The following is a 19,197-nucleotide window of genomic DNA, read 5'->3' on the forward strand; positions in this document are numbered from 1 at the left end:
TACTTGACACTGGACTTTTGGCATTTTGGCATTTCCTTCTCCCCAGTCTTCCTCCAGACTCTGGCACCTTGATTTCCGAATGACATGCAGAATTTGCTTTCATCCGAAAAAAGTACTTTGGACCACTGAGCAACAGTCCAGTGCTGCTTCTCTGTAGCCCGGGTCAGGCGCTTCTGCCGCTGTTTCTGGTTCAAAAGTGGCTTGACCTGGGGAATGCGGCACCTGTAGCCCATTTCCTGCACACGCCTGTGCACGGTGGCTCTGGATGTTTCTACTCCAGACTCAGTCCATTGCTTCCGCAGGTCCCCCAAGGTCTGGAATCGGCCCTTCTCCACAATCTTCCTCAGGGTCCGGTCACCTCTTCTCGTTGTGCAGCGTTTTCTGCCACACGTTTTCCTTCCCACAGACTTCCCACTGAGGTGCCTTGATACAGCACTCTGGGAACAGCCTATTCGTTCAGAAATTTCTTTCTGTGTCTTACCCTCTTGCTTGAGGGTGTCAATAGTGGCCTTCTGGACAGCAGTCAAGTCGGCAGTCTTACCCATGATTGGGGTTTTGAGTGATGAACCAGGCTGGGAGTTTTAAAGGCCTCAGGAATCTTTTGCAGGTGTTTAGAGTTAACTCGTTGATTCAGATGATTAGGTTCATAGCTCGTCTAGAGACCTTTTTAATGATATGCTAATTTTGTGAGATAGGAATTTTGGGTTTTCATGAGCTGTATGCCAAAATCATCCATATTAAGACAATAAAAGACCTGAAATATTTCAGTTAGTGTGCAATGAATCTAAAATATATGAATGGTAAATTTTCATCATGACATTATGGAAAATAATGAACTTTATCACAATATGCTAATATTTTGAGAAGGACCTGTATATCCTCCACCCACTGCACTGCTAGCAATATGGCTAATAATTCTCCTGAATATACTGATAATCCATTTGTAATTCCTATTCCTACTTTTATTTTAAAATCTGGTACTACAAATGCTATTCCTATTTTTTCAACTGTTTTTGATGTGTCTGTGTAAATCTGAACATAATGATAGTAATTGTTTATATATTCTATATAGTATTATACTTGAATCTAAACTACATTTTGGATCCTTTTTCTTTTCCATCAATGCCATATCCACCACTGCTTCTGGTAATAGCCACGGTGGTACTACTGGCAAAGGCAACATTGAACTTATTTCTTTTTCATATATTTGAAGTTCTTCTGCTATACTATTGATAATCCAACCAAAACTCTTAATTTGTTTTTTTTTTTCTTTTTCCCAGCATGGTTTTAAAAGATCACGTGTGGGATGATCCGGATTATTGCTTTGTAAGTTTATCCAGTAATTTATTGCTAACTGTTTCCTTCTTAGATCTAATGGCATCATTCGTAAAGCTTGATGTTGTATATTGTCTAATTTTATAAGATGTGTGTTTGCTACTGATCCATAAATTATACTTCCATAATCAATATTTGATCTAATTAATCTTGTATAAATTTTTTTTAATGCTGTTCGATCTGCTCCGCAATCAATACCAGCCATACATCTCATAATGTTTAATATTCTTTTGCATTCATCTATGATTTTTTCTATATGTACATCTAATTTTTTCATCAAACCATATACCTAAAAATTTTATACTTTTTTCTTGTTCTAAAACTTGATTGTATAATTTTAGTTTTATATTTTCTATTTTCCTTTTCTGTATAATCACTATTACTTTTGTTTTTTCCACTGAGAATTTAAATTCCCATTGATATGCCCATTGTTCTATTCTAATAATCTCATCCTGTATTTTCTTTTCTTTTCAATAAGTTTGATATTACGACCCCTTTCCATATAGCTCCATCATCCGCAAATAGTGAGCAACTAACTTTTTTACCAATAAAAGTTAGTTGCTCACTAACATTGTTTTCCTGGTTACAGAGTTCAACTCTCCTTTTGTAAATGGCTCATTTATTAAATTATTTGTATCTACGTTATTTCACATTAAGTCTTTATATTTCATCTTTGTGATTTCCCTACCTTTCTTTCCCTCTTCACTAATATTACTTGAACTATGAATTTTATTAAATGTTTTAGCTAATATTTCAGCTTTTTCTTTATCTTCCGTTATAATTGCATTATCTACTTTAATATAGGATATCCATATTATTTTCTAATACCATTCATTCTTTTGTTTTCCAAATTTGGTAAATTTTTGTTTCTCTCCCTACAGTATTACAAAAGTTTGTCCAATATTCTCTTTTTGCATTCTTAATGATCTTTCTTACCTTTGCTCTCTTTCTTTTGTACTCAATTAGAGTCTGATAAATCGGGTTACTTTTTAATGCTTTAAAGGCTTTATTTCTTCGTTTTATTACTTCACTACATTCTTTTGTCCACCATGGCACAATTTGTTTTATTGTTCTGTCTTCCTCCTTTTTTATTGACTCTTCTGCAGCCTGTAAGATTTTTTTACACATATTTATATTTAAACTATTTATATCAATTGACTCATCTATTTCTTCCAATTTCTTTTGAATTAAATATTTAAATTTCCCCCAATTAGCCTTATTAAAGTTCCATATTTTAATTAATCCTGTATTCCTGTTATTTCTTAATGTTCCTGTTATAATTTTAATGGGGTAATGATCACTGCCTACTGTTGTATCTTTGTCAATGTCCCACTCACAGTTATTAGCTAAAGAATTTGATTCAATTGTTAAATCAATCACAGACTCTGTACCTGTTTTTACATTAATTCTTGTTCCTCTTCCAACATTTATACATACCAGATTTTTCATTTCCATTATATCTTCAATAATTTGTCAATTTTTATCATTACATTTTCCCCATAATGTGCTGTTAGCATTAAAATCTCCACACCAAATTACTTTTCCTTCTAAATACCCCATTAATTCATCCAACAACTTGAATAATAATATTTTACATGGATTATAAAAATGTATTATCTTACATTTTTCTTTTTTATCATAAATTTCAACTACTATGTATTCAAAATTTTTACCTTTTCCTAATATCTGATATTGTATTCCTTGTTTTTTTTAAATATTCCACATCCTCCTCGTCTATCCCTTCTGATACTATTATACTCTATTATACTCTTTAAACACAAAATCTAGGTTTGGCTTTCACCAAGTCTCCTGTATACATATAATTTCTGGTTTTTCATCAATTCCATCTATATACCCTTTAAATTCCTGTCCATTAGCAATTAAGCTTCTTGCATTCCATTGTAATATTATCATATGTTTCTATCAGCTGGGGTTCCTCCTGGCCTCCCATCTGTTTCCAACGTTTTATTAATATATTCCCAAGATCCTTCTTTAAACCCTAAGAACTTTTCTGCTCCTCTGACTATTATTTTAATCTTTTCTGTTTTGTGTTTAGCCTGTTCAGTGCAGTTAATGACATAAGCTACAAATAATATCAGTTTTTCCACAGACATTGTGACATTTTCCTCTGATTCTACTTTTCTCTGTTGATAATCTGGAATCCTAATTTGACCTGCATTCCTTGTTCTTTCATTCTGGACATTTTTGACTGCTTCAGCATAGCTTATGGTTTTAGTCATTTTAATTTGTTGAATTTCTTATGCTTTCTTCCTTACCTCACATCCCCTGAATCTCTATGTTGCCCTCCACAATTGCAAAATTGTTCCTGCATTTCTTCCCCACAATCTTCAATTCTGTGATCTTCTCCACACTTTGGACAACTTTTCTTACCTTTGCAGACAGCTGCAATGTGGCCATATCTCTGACATTTATAACATCTTCGTGGTGGGGGTATGAAAGGCCTCATAGAAAAACTCAAATATCCTATTTTGACATTTTGTGGCAACACTGTTTCTTCAAAGTCTATTAAAATTGACAGGCTTCCTACTCTTTCTCCATTTATATTTTTTGTCAATCTTTTGAGATGTTTTACCTTTGCACCAACAATGCTTTTTTTAAATTTGTCTATATCTTCCTCCAGAGGAATGCCATAAATTACCCCACTGAATGATTTTATCTTCTCCTGTAATCCTCTCAGTCAAAGTTTTCTTGCAAATGTTTTCAACTTTTAAAGCCTTTCTTCTTTGTTCTTCGGTTTAACACGACACCAGTATATTTCCATCTCTCAATACCTTCACCATTTCAACATCTCCCATCTTTTTGTTTTTCTCTCTAGATAGTGAAATAGGACTCAGGTTCTATTTTTCTTATTCATTTTTTATCTTTAATATTATTTTACATTCTTCCCTTCCAATTTTCCTCCTAAATACTCTCTCTTCTTCATAACTGTTTTCTTCCAGCTCTCTTTTACTCCTTTGGCTTTCTAACATATTTCCTTCTTTTGCTTTACCTCTTCCCCGTCCTCTCCCTCTACTTACTGGCGTCCATTCATCAAAGTCCATATTGTCCTCCTGTGTGTCCATTCTGAACCATTCACATACCAGTTTATGGCTTTTACCGCCACTTCCAAAAGTAAATAATTTCTCAGTATCTATCTGCTCGATACTGTTATCAAAATTCAATCTCGGCAGCGATTAGTTGATCCTACTTTTTCCTACCAGCCAGTCTCAACAACCGCCCCCTGTTCCCGCCATCTCCAGTACCGTGAAACGAACCTTCGACGCTTCTTCTTCTTCTTCTTCCTTTCTTTTAATGGCACGTTGCAAACAGCTTAAGGGTGCACAACGCTATCTACTCTGCAAGCGTATGTAACGCCACAAGCTCCACTAACTAAATTCTATTTTTCAGTTTTGTATCCTGTAGAAATGTAAATATTGCTTTTCCACATTATTAGTTTCTTCTTTGTCCCCTTCTGTTCCCAAAATTCCTTTCAAACTTCATTCTTGCCGTGCCTCTTCTACAGTTTTTCTTTAGCTTCTCTCTTTAGCTTCTCTCTTTCAGTTAAACTTTTCTTTTTCTCCACAACCCTTACACTTTTCATTTGTTGTTTTCCCTATTATATAAAGAACATCATTCAAAAATGTATGACCTACAGTACAGACCACAAATTTGGACACACCTTCTCATTCAAAGAGTTTTCTTTATTTTCATGACTGAATATTGTAGATTCACACTGAAGGCATCAAAACTATGAATTAACACATGTGAAATTATATACTGAACAAAAAAGGGTGAAACAACTGAAAATATGTCTTATATTCTAGGTTCTTCAAAGTAGCCACCTTTTGCTTTGATTACTGCTCCGCACACTCTTGGGATTCTGTTGATGAGCTTCAAGAGGTAGTCACCTGAAAGGGTTTTCACTTCACAGGTGTGCCCTGTCAGGTTTAATAAGTGGGATTTCAAGCCTTATAAATGGGGTTGGGACCATCAGTTGTGTTGTGCAGGAGGTGGATACAGTACACAGCTGATAGTCCTACTGAATAGACTGTTAGAATTTGTATTATGGCAAGAAAAAGGCAGCTATGTAAAGAAAAACGAGTGGCCATCATTACTTTAAGACATGAAGGTCAGTCAGTCCGAACAATTGGGAAAACTTTGAAAGTGTCCCCAAGTGCAATCTCAAAAACCATCAAGCACTACAAAGAATCTGGCTCACATGAGGACCGCCCCAGGAAAAGAAGACCAAGAGTCACCTCTGCTGCGGACGATAGGTTCATCCGAGTCAACAGCCTCAGAAATCGCAGGTTAACAGCAGATTGAAGGCAAAAGGGCCAACAAGTGTTAAGCATCTCTGGGAACTCCTTCAAGACTGTTGGAAAACCATTTCAGGTGACTACCTCTTGAAGCTCATCAACAGAATGCCAAGAGTGTGCGTAGCAGTAATCATAGCAAAAGGTGGCTACTTTGAAGAACCTAGAATATAAGACATATTTTCAGTTGTTTCACACTTTTTTGTTCAGTATATAATTCCACATGTGTTAATTCATAGTTTTGATGCCTTCAGTGTGAAGCTACAATATTCATAGTCATGAAAATAAAGAAAACTCTTTGAATGAGAAGGTGTGTCCAAACATTTGGTTTGTACTGTACCTGTAATCTCATCATTGTTATTCTTCTCTTTAGCTTCTTTCTCCAAAGTTGTTACTACTGATTTTTGTATTTTGTATTTTATATAAAATTCTTTCTTGTCTTCATTCCAATTTGTTCTGCCATATTTCTACTTCTTTTCTTTTGACTATTGATTTATCCTCACCTTTCCCATATGGAATATGTAATAACTCATTCCTTTGAAACTTTGAGTATTACTAACAGTCAGTCATTTTCTACCGCTTCTTCCATAGTGGGTCACAGGGAAGCTGGTGCCTATCTCCAGCAGTCTATGGGCAAGAGGCTGGGTACACCCTGGACAGGTCACCAGTCCATCACAGGGCAACACACAAACAACCATGCACACACCCATTCATACACCTAAGGGCAATTTTAGATTGACCAATTAACCTAACAGGCATGTCTTTGGACTGTGGGAGGAAGCCAGAGTACCCGGTGAAAACCCACGCATGCACAGGGAGAACATGCAAACTCCATGAAGAAAGATCCCCGGCTGGGTATTGAACCCAGGACCTTCTTGCTGCAAGGCAACAGTGCTACCAACTGCGCCACCGTGCAGTCTGAGAGTGAAGTGCTCTGTTTGGAACATATGGAACATCAGATCTCTGATGTATGATGGAACTAAATCATTAAGGGCTTTATATGTGAGGAGGAAAATTTTAAATTCTATTCTGGATTTAACAGGGAGCCAATGAAGGGTAGCCAAAGTAGGAGAAATATGATCTTTCTTTTTAATTTTCATCAGAACTCTTGCTGCAGCATTTCATGTGGACAAGACCTGTAGTACCTTTGAGAGTGTACGTCCAAAAGATTGGTGAGTTGTGTAAACTGATCTATAAGGATAATTTGTTAATTTCGGTTTGTTGTTCTGGACATTTTCTTCATACTTACTTTCTTCATTTTACTTAATAGGAGATTTGGCTAACGAAGATATGTTTTTACCTTGAGTTGGTGATTTGTATTATATTTAGTTGCCTTTTTCTAACTTAATCTCCACATTAGAAGTGATTGAAACATAGGATTGAAGTAATGATTAAACAGTATATTTAATTTATTATCAAATGTAGTTCAGGTTTCAAATAAAGGCCTTTGGGCCAATTAGTTGGGCTAAAACTATAGTTTGTGGCTGTAATATTTATGTAATCTATCATGACTTGCTTAGATAGTCGAAGTGGAACAAAACCAGAGGATGAAACAGACTCAGCACACAGGACGGTAAGACGGTAAATGAGGTTTATTTCTACTGTAGACTTTGTTTAAGGAATCTTGAGCTGGAGTTGTCCAGAAGCCAGAGGAGGAGGAGGTAAACCCAGGAATCCAAGGAGAGAGAGAGAGAGAGTACTGGTGATGAGAATATTTACAGTGCAGTCCTTAGGAGGGAGTATTACCAGATGTTGGCAGGCAGGTAGGCAGATAGGCAGGTCGACAGGCAGACAGGCAGACAGGCAGACGGATAGGCAGACAGACAGGAGTCCACATAACTGAGGTTATGTTCCAGCAAAGGTCTGTATCAACAGCTACCTTAAGAAGCCCATGAGCTCATTAGGAGAATGCGTTGCAGCTGCAGACAATGAGCTGCCAGAACCAACCAGAAGGGGAGGAGCAGAGATCCTACAGTAATCTACTCTTATGAGACATTGTGATTACAAAGAATTATACAAAATGTTTTATTAATGTATTCTGTTTTGTAGAAACACAAACACCCGTAACTGGTACCTGAATCTGCTTATTAAAGAAACCGTAAAACATCATCTGGGCTGATGATGACCCCCTATGAAAAAGTTTTGGGGGTGCCGCTGTGAGTGAGGAAAAAAAGATGGCTTGCATCCCCTGAAGATGGCTTGCATCAACCACATGCCTTGCATGCCCTGTTCTGCCCACTCAGTGGGCTTGGAACCTTAACCTGCATGGGCTTTTAACCATAATAAAAAAACAGTACAAATACAATAGGGGTTCCCTGCTCCGCTGGGGGCAGGTGAATGGCCATGCCTATGCCTTCATTCACTCCCAGGGGCTTAGAAGTAAATTTCTGTTTATGAGCTAAATGCTCATATGCTGCTAGAATATCCCTAAAAACGTGAATGCCAAAAAGGGTTCATTAAATTAAGTTGTACTAATTGGTTTTATCACAGTGGAGTTCCAATGTTACACCTGAACTTATTTAAGCTATTGCTTGTGCTTCATAATATAAGTCTAATAGTTTTGCAATGACATTCCCACAGTAAATTCATGTTTCTAACTTCAACATTTTACAATTAACACTGAAGCACTTTCTGTTGTACTTATAATTATGCAAGACATACAGCAACACAAGAAAGGCAAAATGTGTCTTTGCTACTTCAATTCAAAAATACTTTAATAATCCCAAAGTGAAATTAAATGTTGTTGTAGATCATATTATGCAGGTTTCTTCAAAGAGCCGTTGTAGATGCTGATGGCTGTGGGCCGAAAGGACGTCCTGTAGTGTTCTGTCTTACAGCAGATCTGAAGAAGCCTCTGACTGAAGACACTCTGTTGTTGTAGGACAGTCTCATGAAGAGGATGCTCAGGGTTCTCCATAATGTTCTTCATTTTATGAAGAATCCTTCTTTCCACAATGATCTCCAGAGGTTCCAGAGGGGTCCCCAGAACAGAGCCAGCTTTCTTTATCAGCTTGTTGAGCTTTTTTAAGTCCCTGGCTCTGATGCTGCTTCCCCAGCAGATGATGGCAGAAGAGATCACACTTTCCACAACAGACCTATAGAAGATATGCAGCATCTTGCTGCAAACAACGAAGGACCTAAGCTTCCTCAAGAAGTACAGCCTGCTCTGTACCTTCTTGTAAATGGCTTCACAGTTGCATCTCCACTCCAGTCTGTTGTCCAGGTGAACACCGAGGTACAGTGCCTTGCGAAAGTACTCGGCCCCCTTGAACTTTTCAACGTCTTGCCACATTTCAGGCTTCAAACATAAAGATATACAATTCTAATTTTATGCGAAGAATCAACAAGTTGGATACAATCGTGAAGTGGAATGAAATTTCTTGGATGTGTCAAACTTTTTTAACAAATAAAAAACTGAAAAGTGGGCGTGCAATATTATTCGGCCCCTATACTTTCAGTGGAGCAAACTCACTCCAGAAGTTCAGTGAGGATCTCTGAATGATCCAATGTTGTCCCAAATGACTGATGATGATAAATAGAATCCACCTGTGTGTCATCAAGTCTCTGTATAAATGCACCTGCTCTGTGATAGTCTCAGGGTTCTGTTCAAAGCGCAGAGAGCATCATGAAGAGCAAGGAACACACCAGGCAGGTCCGAGATACTGTTGTGGAGAAGTTTATAGCCGGATTTGGATACAAAAAGATTTCCCAAGCTTTAAACATCTCAAGGAGCACTGTGCAAGCAATCATATTGAAATTGGAAGGAGTATCAGACCACTGCAAATCTACCAAGACCCGGCTGTCCCTCTAAACTCTCATCTCGAACAAGGAGAAGACTGATCAGAGATGCAGCCAAGAGGCCCATGATCACTCTGGATGAACTGCAGAGATCTACAGCTGAGGTGGGAGAGTCTGTCCATAGTACAACAATCATTCGTACACTGCACAAATCTGCCCTTTATGGACGAGTGGCAAGAAGAAAGCCATTTCTCAAAGATATCCATAAAAAGTCTTGTTTAAAGTTTGCCACAAGTCACCTGGGAGACACACCAAACATGTGGAAGAAGGTGCTCTGGTCAGATGAAACCAAAATCAAACTGTTTGGCCACAATGCAAAACTATATGTTTGGCGTAAAAGCAACACAACTCATCACCCTGAACACACCATCCCTACTGTCAAACATGGTGGTGGCAGCATCATGGTTTGGGCCTGATTTTCGTCAGCAGGGACAGGGCAGATGGTCAAAATTAATGGGAAGATGGATGGGGCCAAATATAGGACCATTCTGGAAGAAAACATGTTGGAGTCTGCAAGAGACCTGAGACTGGGACGGAGATTTATCTTCCAACAAGACAATGATCCAAAACATAAAGCCAAATCTACAATGGAATGGTTCACAAATAAACATATCCAAGTGTTGGAATGGCCAAGTCAAAGTCCAGACCTGAATCCAATCGAGAATCTGTGGAAAGAGCTGAAGACTGCTGTTCACGAACACTATCCAACCTCACTGAGCTCGAGCTGTTTTGCAAGGAAGAATGGGCAAGAATTTCAGTCTCTCGATGTGCAAAACTGATAGAGACATACTCCAAGCGACTTGCAGCTGTAATTATTGACAGCTTATTATTATTGACAAAGTATTAACGCAAGAAGGGCGAATAATATTGCACGCCCCACTTTTCAGTTTTTTATTTGTTTAAAAAGTTTGACACATCCAATAAATTTAATTCCACTTCACGATTGTGTCCCACTTGTTGTTGATTCTTCACATAAATTAGAATTTATCTTTATGTTTGAAGCCTGAAATGTGGCAAGAGGTTGACCAGTTCAAAGGGCCAAGTACTTTCGCAAGGCACTGTATTTATACTCCTCCACCACCTCCACTTCTTCTCCCATGATGGAAATAGTTTTTGACTTATTCCTGTTTCTCCTAAAATCAACAATCATCTCGTTTGTTTTAGTCACGTTCAAGATGAGATGATTGTTTCCACACCATGCCACAAAGCGGTCCTTCTTATCCTCTTTTCTCATTGTCACGATGAGCTGTAAACATGTTTTTGCAATTTCATCCTTCTTATTGCACATAAACTATGCAAAATATTGTAGCAAATACCTCAATCCAACCGCACCATTCTGTGAGCTTACTGTAAAATGCCAGTGGATAGCTATTATTTATCTCCACGTTTGGGATTTATCCAAAGGTAAACTGAAGCAAAGATGTTATGTCAAGACTGGCTGCTTGTGCAAGGTGGTGAGGCATAATGATTGGTGTCTTCATACTTTAGTGTTGCATGTTCAAAGATCATCTCCTTCATGAAGGCAGTCAACCAGATTATTTGGCATACAGAGAGTTGAAATGAGTTATGAGTGAATGGTTAACAGATCCTCTAAATGGTTACTGGTTTTAATTGAAGCAATGTACCACTTTGTGCCAAAAATTGTTTTAGTTACAGATTGTAGTAATCCACAGACTCTTTAAAATATAAAGCTATTCCCCCATTGTTTAGTGCTTTTGAAAGTCTGGGAGCTGGGCAGATTTTTGATTTAGGATCAACCTAAAATTATAAAAGTATTGCAAGAGTTTGATACCAACTGAAACATAAGTTAGATATGTAATCAGGAATGACAGCTTTGAGGCTTTGAGATACTACAGTAAACCTGAGAGATATGTTTCATCTTCTTAAACGTATGGGCAGATTCAAATTGTTATCTGCAACCTCATACATTCAGTAAATATTCTTTTAAATGACAACAGAATACAGAAAACGGTTAAGGTTAAACAAAGTTTATAAAAAAATTGTTATTTTAGTTTGAAATGATCAAAGAAAACACATCTGATATATGGAACTTTACATGCGCTACAGGAGATCCTTCCTGCCCACAGCCATCAGCATCCACAACGGCTCTTTCAAGAAACCTTCATAATGAGCTACAACAACATTTAATTTCCGTTTGGGATTAATAAAGTATTTTTGAATTGAATGAGCAGTTCATGCCATAGTCTGTCCATCCAATGTTCCATATTGACAGGAACCCTGTGTGTCCTCTTTCTGCCACATCGGATCTAGTTTCCTGCAAGATGGGACCGCAAAGACCAGCTAATCCCCTGAAACTCTTTTAAATAGCCCTTCTTATGTCAATGGAATTTGAGGAGTTGGAATCAAAGTCTAGGGGTTGTGTTTGACAATTCTACAGCACTTAACAGCCCCACCTAGCAGTTTACCTGCTGCTGTGCTGACTGAAAACCACTCTACACAAAGCATGATAGGTGTACACTCCAGACCTGCAGGGTCTGTGTGCTTGGCTTTACACTCCACAAATGGTCCCAGCAGAAAGAAGCTTCTCATTTATTAGGCTTCTCATTCTGTAGGCCAAGACCACTGGAGTGATGAAAAGATAATCCTCCCCCCACCCCCATCACTGCCACCACCGCCAGACCTCATGCAGCGACTAACCATTTGTGAGCAATGACAGAGCCACATTGGGCTAAAAGGATATGAGTGGGAAACTTCAAAACCTGCTCATATTTCTGCAAATGTGAATGGATTTGTATAACACATTCAGATTTGATGGATTTTCCCATGTTCGGTGTGGACAGCAGTTTTTTGTTGACAACTTCAAATAATGAGGCTCTTATGTGTAGGGTCCCTTTTTCAACAGTGATGCAGGGTCCTGTTTCCAGTTGTCAGGTAGGGATGCTGTGCAAACCATTCCTTCGTCTGTCCCAGGCTTATGAAGAAGCACTGACTTGCTGGCTTCCAGGAACCACGGTAAGTGCTTCAACAGTTGCAGCAGTCAGGGAGGAGCAGCAATCTCTGCTGTACAGAGGCAGTTATCATGACTTTACTTTTGCTCTACCTCAATTGTGAACAAGCGATTAGATATCGAGATTTTATAGTATAGAAACATTTTCTGAGAAAAGCCACATCAAAATAATTAATAAAATGACCATATTTATCAGTTTACAGTGAAGCTTAATGTAGAGAGATTGATTTAAGTTAGTTGTAGAAGGAGCATTTAAAATGACGCATGATTGCTTTGATTTGTGCTCATTAAGAAAGTTAAGGTTCTTTTGTCACCACGTTGCTGAAATTTTCCACTCTAACACGAGTAAAATCAATAGAAAATCTACCACTGACTTTACTATGTTTTCTCCTTTGAGGTGACAGATTAAGTTACGTTTACTTACCTTTGAATCTTGTATTACAGGTGCTGAAATGGAACATATATGTTGGATTTTTTTTATTTTCATAGAGATCTATTCAGCTGGAGCTCAGTTTAATGGATACAACTGTGATGCCAACCATCATAGTCGCTTTCCTGGTGAGAAAAAAAAATCAAATTCATACCTTTTTTAATAGAAATTACTGAATGGAAATCACTGTATATACCTGTATATATTTTTTAAATAGTTATATTATGGTACCTGTTCCAGAAAGTAGAAAACAATATATTTTTTCTCATATCTCACAACCTAGTGTGGATGGAAAAACAAAGAATCTAGTTTGAAATATGCAAACTTTTCATGTGCAAACAAAATTCTTGGGTATTTTGAACTTCTTCCAGGAAGCTGTGTGTTTCTGTATGTGCGTCTCTTTCAGCCGAGAGGGATATCAGTGTGTACTGTGGGGTTCAGACCATCACACTCAAGGTCAACTTTTGCCCAGTTCTTTTCTCCGGCTACACTGATTCAGACTTGGCTCTAAATGGCCGCCATGGAGATGCACACTGTCGAGGATTTATTAATAACAACACATTTCCCACTGTTGTGATCTTTAGTATCAGCTTGGCAACGCTGGAGTCTTGTGGAAATGCCCTGGTGGTAAGAAGAAAATAGTTTAACACTATCTCTTCATCATGTATTTACTTTTGAATGTAAGCAGCCGAAGCTGTCATAAAAAATCTAATATAAAATAAAGATGATTACCGTACATGATACACACCACTCCATGCAAAGGTAAAATAGTGTGTTACCATTTGAACCAAACTAATAGAATCTTTTGTAAAACAGTTTTTTTTTTGTAAAACAGTTTTTTTTAACCTCACTGGATACATTTTGTATAATGTGTTTTTCCTGATAATGCTACAGTTTGTTTGTAAGGTGCTGATTGTTCGCTCAACACTGTTCTCTGCAGGTGTCCACAGCTCAGGGACCCAATGCTTATGGGAATCTGTCTCTGGTGCAAATTGGACACATATCAGGGTATATTGACACCCCTGACCCCCCTACCATCATCAGCTATCTACCAGGTTTGCTCTACAAGTACAGTTGCAGTTATCCCCTGGAATACCTGGTCAAGAACTCACAACTGGCCTCGTAAGTCTCATGATCTGTGATCTGCACTACTGTGGCGACGGTGGTGGGGGTTCGTCCTGAAACTGGTGGGTTGGTAGTTCAAATCCCTGCTCCGTCAATCTCAGTTCATATGTCCTTAGGCAAGACACTTCATCCTCCTTGCCTACTGATTGTGGTCAGAGGGCTTGGTGTCACCGTTTGTATGTCGGCCTCACTTCTGTCAGTCTGCCCCAGTTTGTGTGTGTGAATGTGTATAAATTGGTGGATGACTGAATGTAGTGTAAAGCGCCTTGGGGTCCTCAGAGTTGATAAAGCTCTATACAAGTACGGGCCATTTACCATTCCTGTCATTTACATACATACATAGGTATGTTTGTATACGTATGTGATCTGAACTTAATTTGATTGTACTGTATTATAGTTAAGATTGTTCTGGACTATATGTACTTGCATGTGATTTGAATACCATGGAATAATTTGAATTGAATTTGGCTTTTCTATCCCACATGGAGGATAGCATTTGTTATTGTGTTCTTGATGTATATATTAGAATTAAGCCCAAAATTATTCATCACCCTGGCATATTTCCATTGAACCAATAAGTTTGTTTCTGATTGGTCATGACACAGGCATCTCTGGAAAGATAAGATAAAGTACATACAAAAACTGATCTTATTCATAGTTCAACAACAAAATGGCATGTCTAAAATTCTTTATAACCTTCTCCATAATCAATGGAAAGCTTTAATTTGCATTACAGTAATCACACTCTTATAATTGACAACAAAGTATTTTGCTTGTCAGCACTGCTATTTTTTTAAACAAATTTTCTTTGCAACAAGCTCCAAGTCTTTCAGGTTAAACGTAATCTCTGCCATCACTCTTAAGCTCCCTCCACAGATCATCTAACCACTGGCCACTTTAAAACATTAATATTACATCAGACGAAAACTGTTGTTCCTAAATAATTTAATAACTAAAAATCTAAACCTACCAAAGATATTAACAATTTTGAGCCTAACTGTATTTATATATGTCTATATATGCAAGTCCAAGGTGTATGTCAAAACCTAATTAGATGGAACAATAGGATTTATGTGTACATCAATACAGTTTATTCTTGGTAAATAGTAAAGTTCTTTGTGTTCTTTCACTATAGGTCAGCAGCTGCAATCTCAGTGAAAGACAGTAATGGTACTTTCATCAGCACCCTGAATCTGCTGCTTTACAATGTAAGATCACAATAATAAAACATATTTTTTTGTTACTGCTCAGTTAAGTTCAGTATGTTCAACTATTTCCTTCTGTCACATACTTTTTGTAGTGCATTTCATGAATGAAAAGATATACGTTTTGCAATATTTTATAAGCATCAGGAGATGGTTGCATGTTACATTTAATGCTCTAATTGGAGAAAATTATGAAAAATGGCTCACCTTGCCCAAAACTCAGCTCTCAGATTGAACTGAACACTTGAATCTAGATTATAAAGGTGGTCTTTTTTCATCAGGTGTATTGAAATTATCAAATGACTGACACAGACAGTGGAAGAAAATCATGTTGTAACATGGCTGAATGTGATTGTCCTTTTTTTTTAGGACTCATCATACATTCAGCAGCTTGCCATTCCTGTGGCAGGACTGACCCTGAAGACACGGGTGTTTGCAGCTGTCAAAGCCACCAACCTGGACAGGAGGTACTCACAAGGCATCATCTGTTCAATCTGAATTATAACATGAAAACCTTTGCCAGTTTTTAACTTGCCAACTACTGTTTGTTGGATTTTTTTTTTTTCAATCAGTCACACTTAGATGTGATCAATTTTATAAAAATATTTCAGAGGCAAAATCCTCACCAGTGCATCTTAAGAAATCCTTAAAGACAACATGAAAACATAAGGACTAAGCACATTAGGGTTCCAGTCATGTTTGCTTGGCTGTCTGTCTCTGTGTGGTCAACGTCCCACGTGACCATCCCAGCTTCTAATGTGGGAGAAGAAAGTTTAAAAATGATGAAGAGACAACTGGTTTCCTCTCAAAGCTGATGCGGGGGACCTTCTATTCAGAACACATCTCTGAATACATCTTCATACAAAATCCCAAAGAATCCCAAAATCCCTGACACGAGTCAGGATATATATACAAAAGTCATATCATTGTTGTGTATGTGAAACTTTTGACCAATTAGATGTACCATGTACACTTATGCACATTTCCTTGGCTCACACAACATTGATTCTCAGGCGCAGTTACGGGAATACAAGACTAGCATCACATCTGCAAGAAATCAAACCGGTCTACGTGACAGTTGTACCATTACAGTTTCATTACTCTTATCAGCTCCTCATTCCAAACCAAACAAAGCTTTAAGCTTCCACACTAACTAATAGGAATTTGGAGTTGATCACCCCCCTTTGACCATTAGGTGGATATTTTATCAATTTCCACAGCTGATAAAAGTGGTTTCCAAAGTTGGGGTGTGGCCCACAGTGTAGGCACTGAGGTACTAGGTCTGGGTGCAATGCTCATCTTCATCTATAAATAATATGTAATAAATGTAACAACTGTTCAGCTTTACCCTTATAAACAGCGCCCAGATTCATTTGCTTACACTCTCATTTATACTATACACAACCCATGAATAAATGTGCAACAGTACGCAACTGACCACGTTAACAAGACCAAGATCACTTACCACAAAGTTTAAATCTAGATGCAGCACAGCTTTAATCTTAGACTAAAATAAGAAAGGAAAAATGGTAACACCGCATAATGTACCAGTTTAAAAATCTTACTGGTCAGCAAAATTAACCAAGAAAAATGCACCTTAAATTTAACAACAAATCACACTCAAACTAATAGTGCAATTACTATAACTACAATAGCCAATAGTGTTGACCCACCTATTGATTAGACAACCACAACCAGTAGGTAAAACAAATTAATTTCTCAAAATCCCAAAAGATCAGTGACAGGATATTTAACACAATTAGTTAAGGACACAGACATACACCAACATCCCTTTTAAACAAACAAAAAAAATGAAAAAGAAAAGCCAGCACGCTAAATTAATCAAACTTAACATACTTAATCTCTTTTCAGGAATAAAGCAATATATTAGCTTTCTAAATGTTGCAGGCCTGATAGAAACGAGTTGGCTTACATCCACTGGATATTAGTCTCTATGATGGTAGCTCCCAGCACAACCAATCAGAGCGGGTTTCTTATCCCACTATGGATTACCTGTCTGTGAAACAAGCAGCAATGAAAACTGCTCTAACTCTGGTCCAACAGTCCACTCTGGCTCACAAGCGTGGTCTGGCGTTTTAGCTCCAAAATTCCAAGCAAAACATCCAAAAATGTCAGTACATTCAGCTATTTAGCAAAAAGAAAACATAATCCAGAATGTCATTGAGATGGTAAGTCTGGGCACACCTCCACTACAACTCCCACCCCCCAGCCATCACAGCAACTCAGACTGCTTGAACTTGGAATTGCGCTTGAAGGTAGAAGCAGCCAAAAACTACGCATTTATTGGCAGTAGTAAACAATAGTTTTATTTGCATAATCACTACATTTCCTGTGTGTTTTGATGTTAACAAAAATACACGTTAACATTTTTATGTGTAAGACTATTACAGTGTGCAAAGCCTAAAATATTAGTGTAAAACACTAATATAAAGGTAAGTACAAGGTAAATTGTATTGGATAAGGTAAATTGGCCTACTATGAACTGTATTGGTTGAAAGGTGTAAAGTCTGGGGTTATATGTGCACATATTCATATAATCTAGAGGGTTACATCATCCCCCTTCTAAATGTCCAGATGCCCTTATTGGACAATCTAGGTGGACCAAATCAATTTACCCATAGATGGCAAAACTGGCGTTTCCAGGTTTGTCATAGCTTAGTCGAATGACTGGCTTGATCTCTCGTTAAGACTGATGATCAATGAGGAGCTCTGCACTACTTTCAGACTGACTAGCAGAATGGAGTGCTCCCCCTTCTACACCTGGTTTCGACACAGGGTGATTGGGCAGTTTCATTACCTCTGGTTCTTCGTAAGCCTCCGAGATGTTAGAAACACTGAGTGGCTCTTCAAGACGAGCATTGTTTGGAGGTAGGTTTGGCTTCGTATTGTGGCGAGACACATTTCAGTTGAAATTAACTAGGAGGAGGCCTAGGGCCTGGGAAACAGACTCTCTTTGAGCAGTGGATAGGTACCGCAAATCGTCTGGCTCAGACATACCCTCCTTGTCTTTTGTTTGCATTGCTTTGTCATCATGTTTGTTGGTCTTGGTCTTTGTTGAGGACCTTGTAGCTGACTGGTGAGATTCTGGTTTTTCCCAATGATCAACAGGAAACCAAACCAGATGTCCTATTGGCAGGAGGTGATCATGATTTAGAGTATTAAGTATGATATGGCCTTTTTCTGGCTTTACTCTGTAAACTGGCTTGCTTTGCAATTTTTTGACCACTAATTTAGGATTTGAGTTCTATTTGTCTCCAAGTTTGTTCTTTCCAGGTACATCTGTTGCTCAGATAAGGGCACACCCCTGGTCATAGTGAATTCTGCAGGAAAGCCGTAGTAAACAAAGAACTGTTCAACCAAGATCTTGGCTTATGGTTGAGGCTCATTGATCTTTGCTGGTATAGGACTGGGCATAGCGGGTGAAATGGTCGGTGACCACGACGACACTGGCCACTTCCTTCCAATCAGGCTCGATAGAAATCTATACACACGAGGTCAAGAGGGCCAGTGTCTATGATGTGGTTTAATGGTGCAGCCAGGTGAGGTAAGGTTTAGCGGGAAACACACCTTCCACAATTCTCGATGTGGTGGAATAATAATAATGAATAATGTCAGAGACCATCTTGGGCCCAGAAAAATCTGTCTTTAGGTAGTTTGATCATGCGATAAACTCCAAGATGCCCCAACTCATCAGACCTATGACCAGTGGCATTCAACTTGATGTTGTAAGTATGTAATAGAGGGCATGGTTGTCTTTCTTCACAGTAAAACAACCCTCATGAAGGTAATCATGGAGCTTTTCATTGACCGGCCACTTCAAAGCCAGGAATGGAACTGTTAAAAATGAGGATTGGTGGTGACCCATGGGCTGTGATCTAGGACTATGCTTTCTATATACTGTCACCCAGCTGACCTGAGGTCCCAGCTGAGCTGGCTCTGCTGGAGCCCTGCTATGGGAAACTTACCTTGGTGGCTCCACGCAGGCAAAGGGACTTCGGCTAT

General features: G+C 38.3%; 1 protein-coding gene across 2 annotated transcripts in view; it reads left to right on the forward strand.

Moving 5' to 3' along the window:
• The first annotated feature begins 12,277 nt into the window (after positions 1 to 12,277).
• Positions 12,278 to 19,197, forward strand: part of zpld1a (zona pellucida-like domain containing 1a) — a 36,260-nt gene continuing 29,340 nt past the window's right edge. Inside the window, exons 1-6 of one of the 2 annotated variants that reach the window (XM_047378583.1) lie at positions 12,278 to 12,419; positions 12,859 to 12,972; positions 13,251 to 13,471; positions 13,785 to 13,966; positions 15,105 to 15,177; positions 15,544 to 15,641. In XM_047378583.1, coding sequence (XP_047234539.1) covers positions 12,867 to 12,972; positions 13,251 to 13,471; positions 13,785 to 13,966; positions 15,105 to 15,177; positions 15,544 to 15,641 — 680 coding nt within the window. In that variant the 5' untranslated portion in view covers positions 12,278 to 12,419; positions 12,859 to 12,866. Of the gene's footprint in view, positions 12,420 to 12,785; positions 12,973 to 13,250; positions 13,472 to 13,784; positions 13,967 to 15,104; positions 15,178 to 15,543; positions 15,642 to 19,197 lie in introns of those variants that run through there. The other variant, XM_047378584.1, reaches the window with a different exon arrangement.

The sequence above is a fragment of the Girardinichthys multiradiatus genome, chromosome 11 (assembly GCF_021462225.1).
Source record: "Girardinichthys multiradiatus isolate DD_20200921_A chromosome 11, DD_fGirMul_XY1, whole genome shotgun sequence".
NCBI classification, from domain to species: Eukaryota; Metazoa; Chordata; class Actinopteri; order Cyprinodontiformes; family Goodeidae; genus Girardinichthys; species Girardinichthys multiradiatus.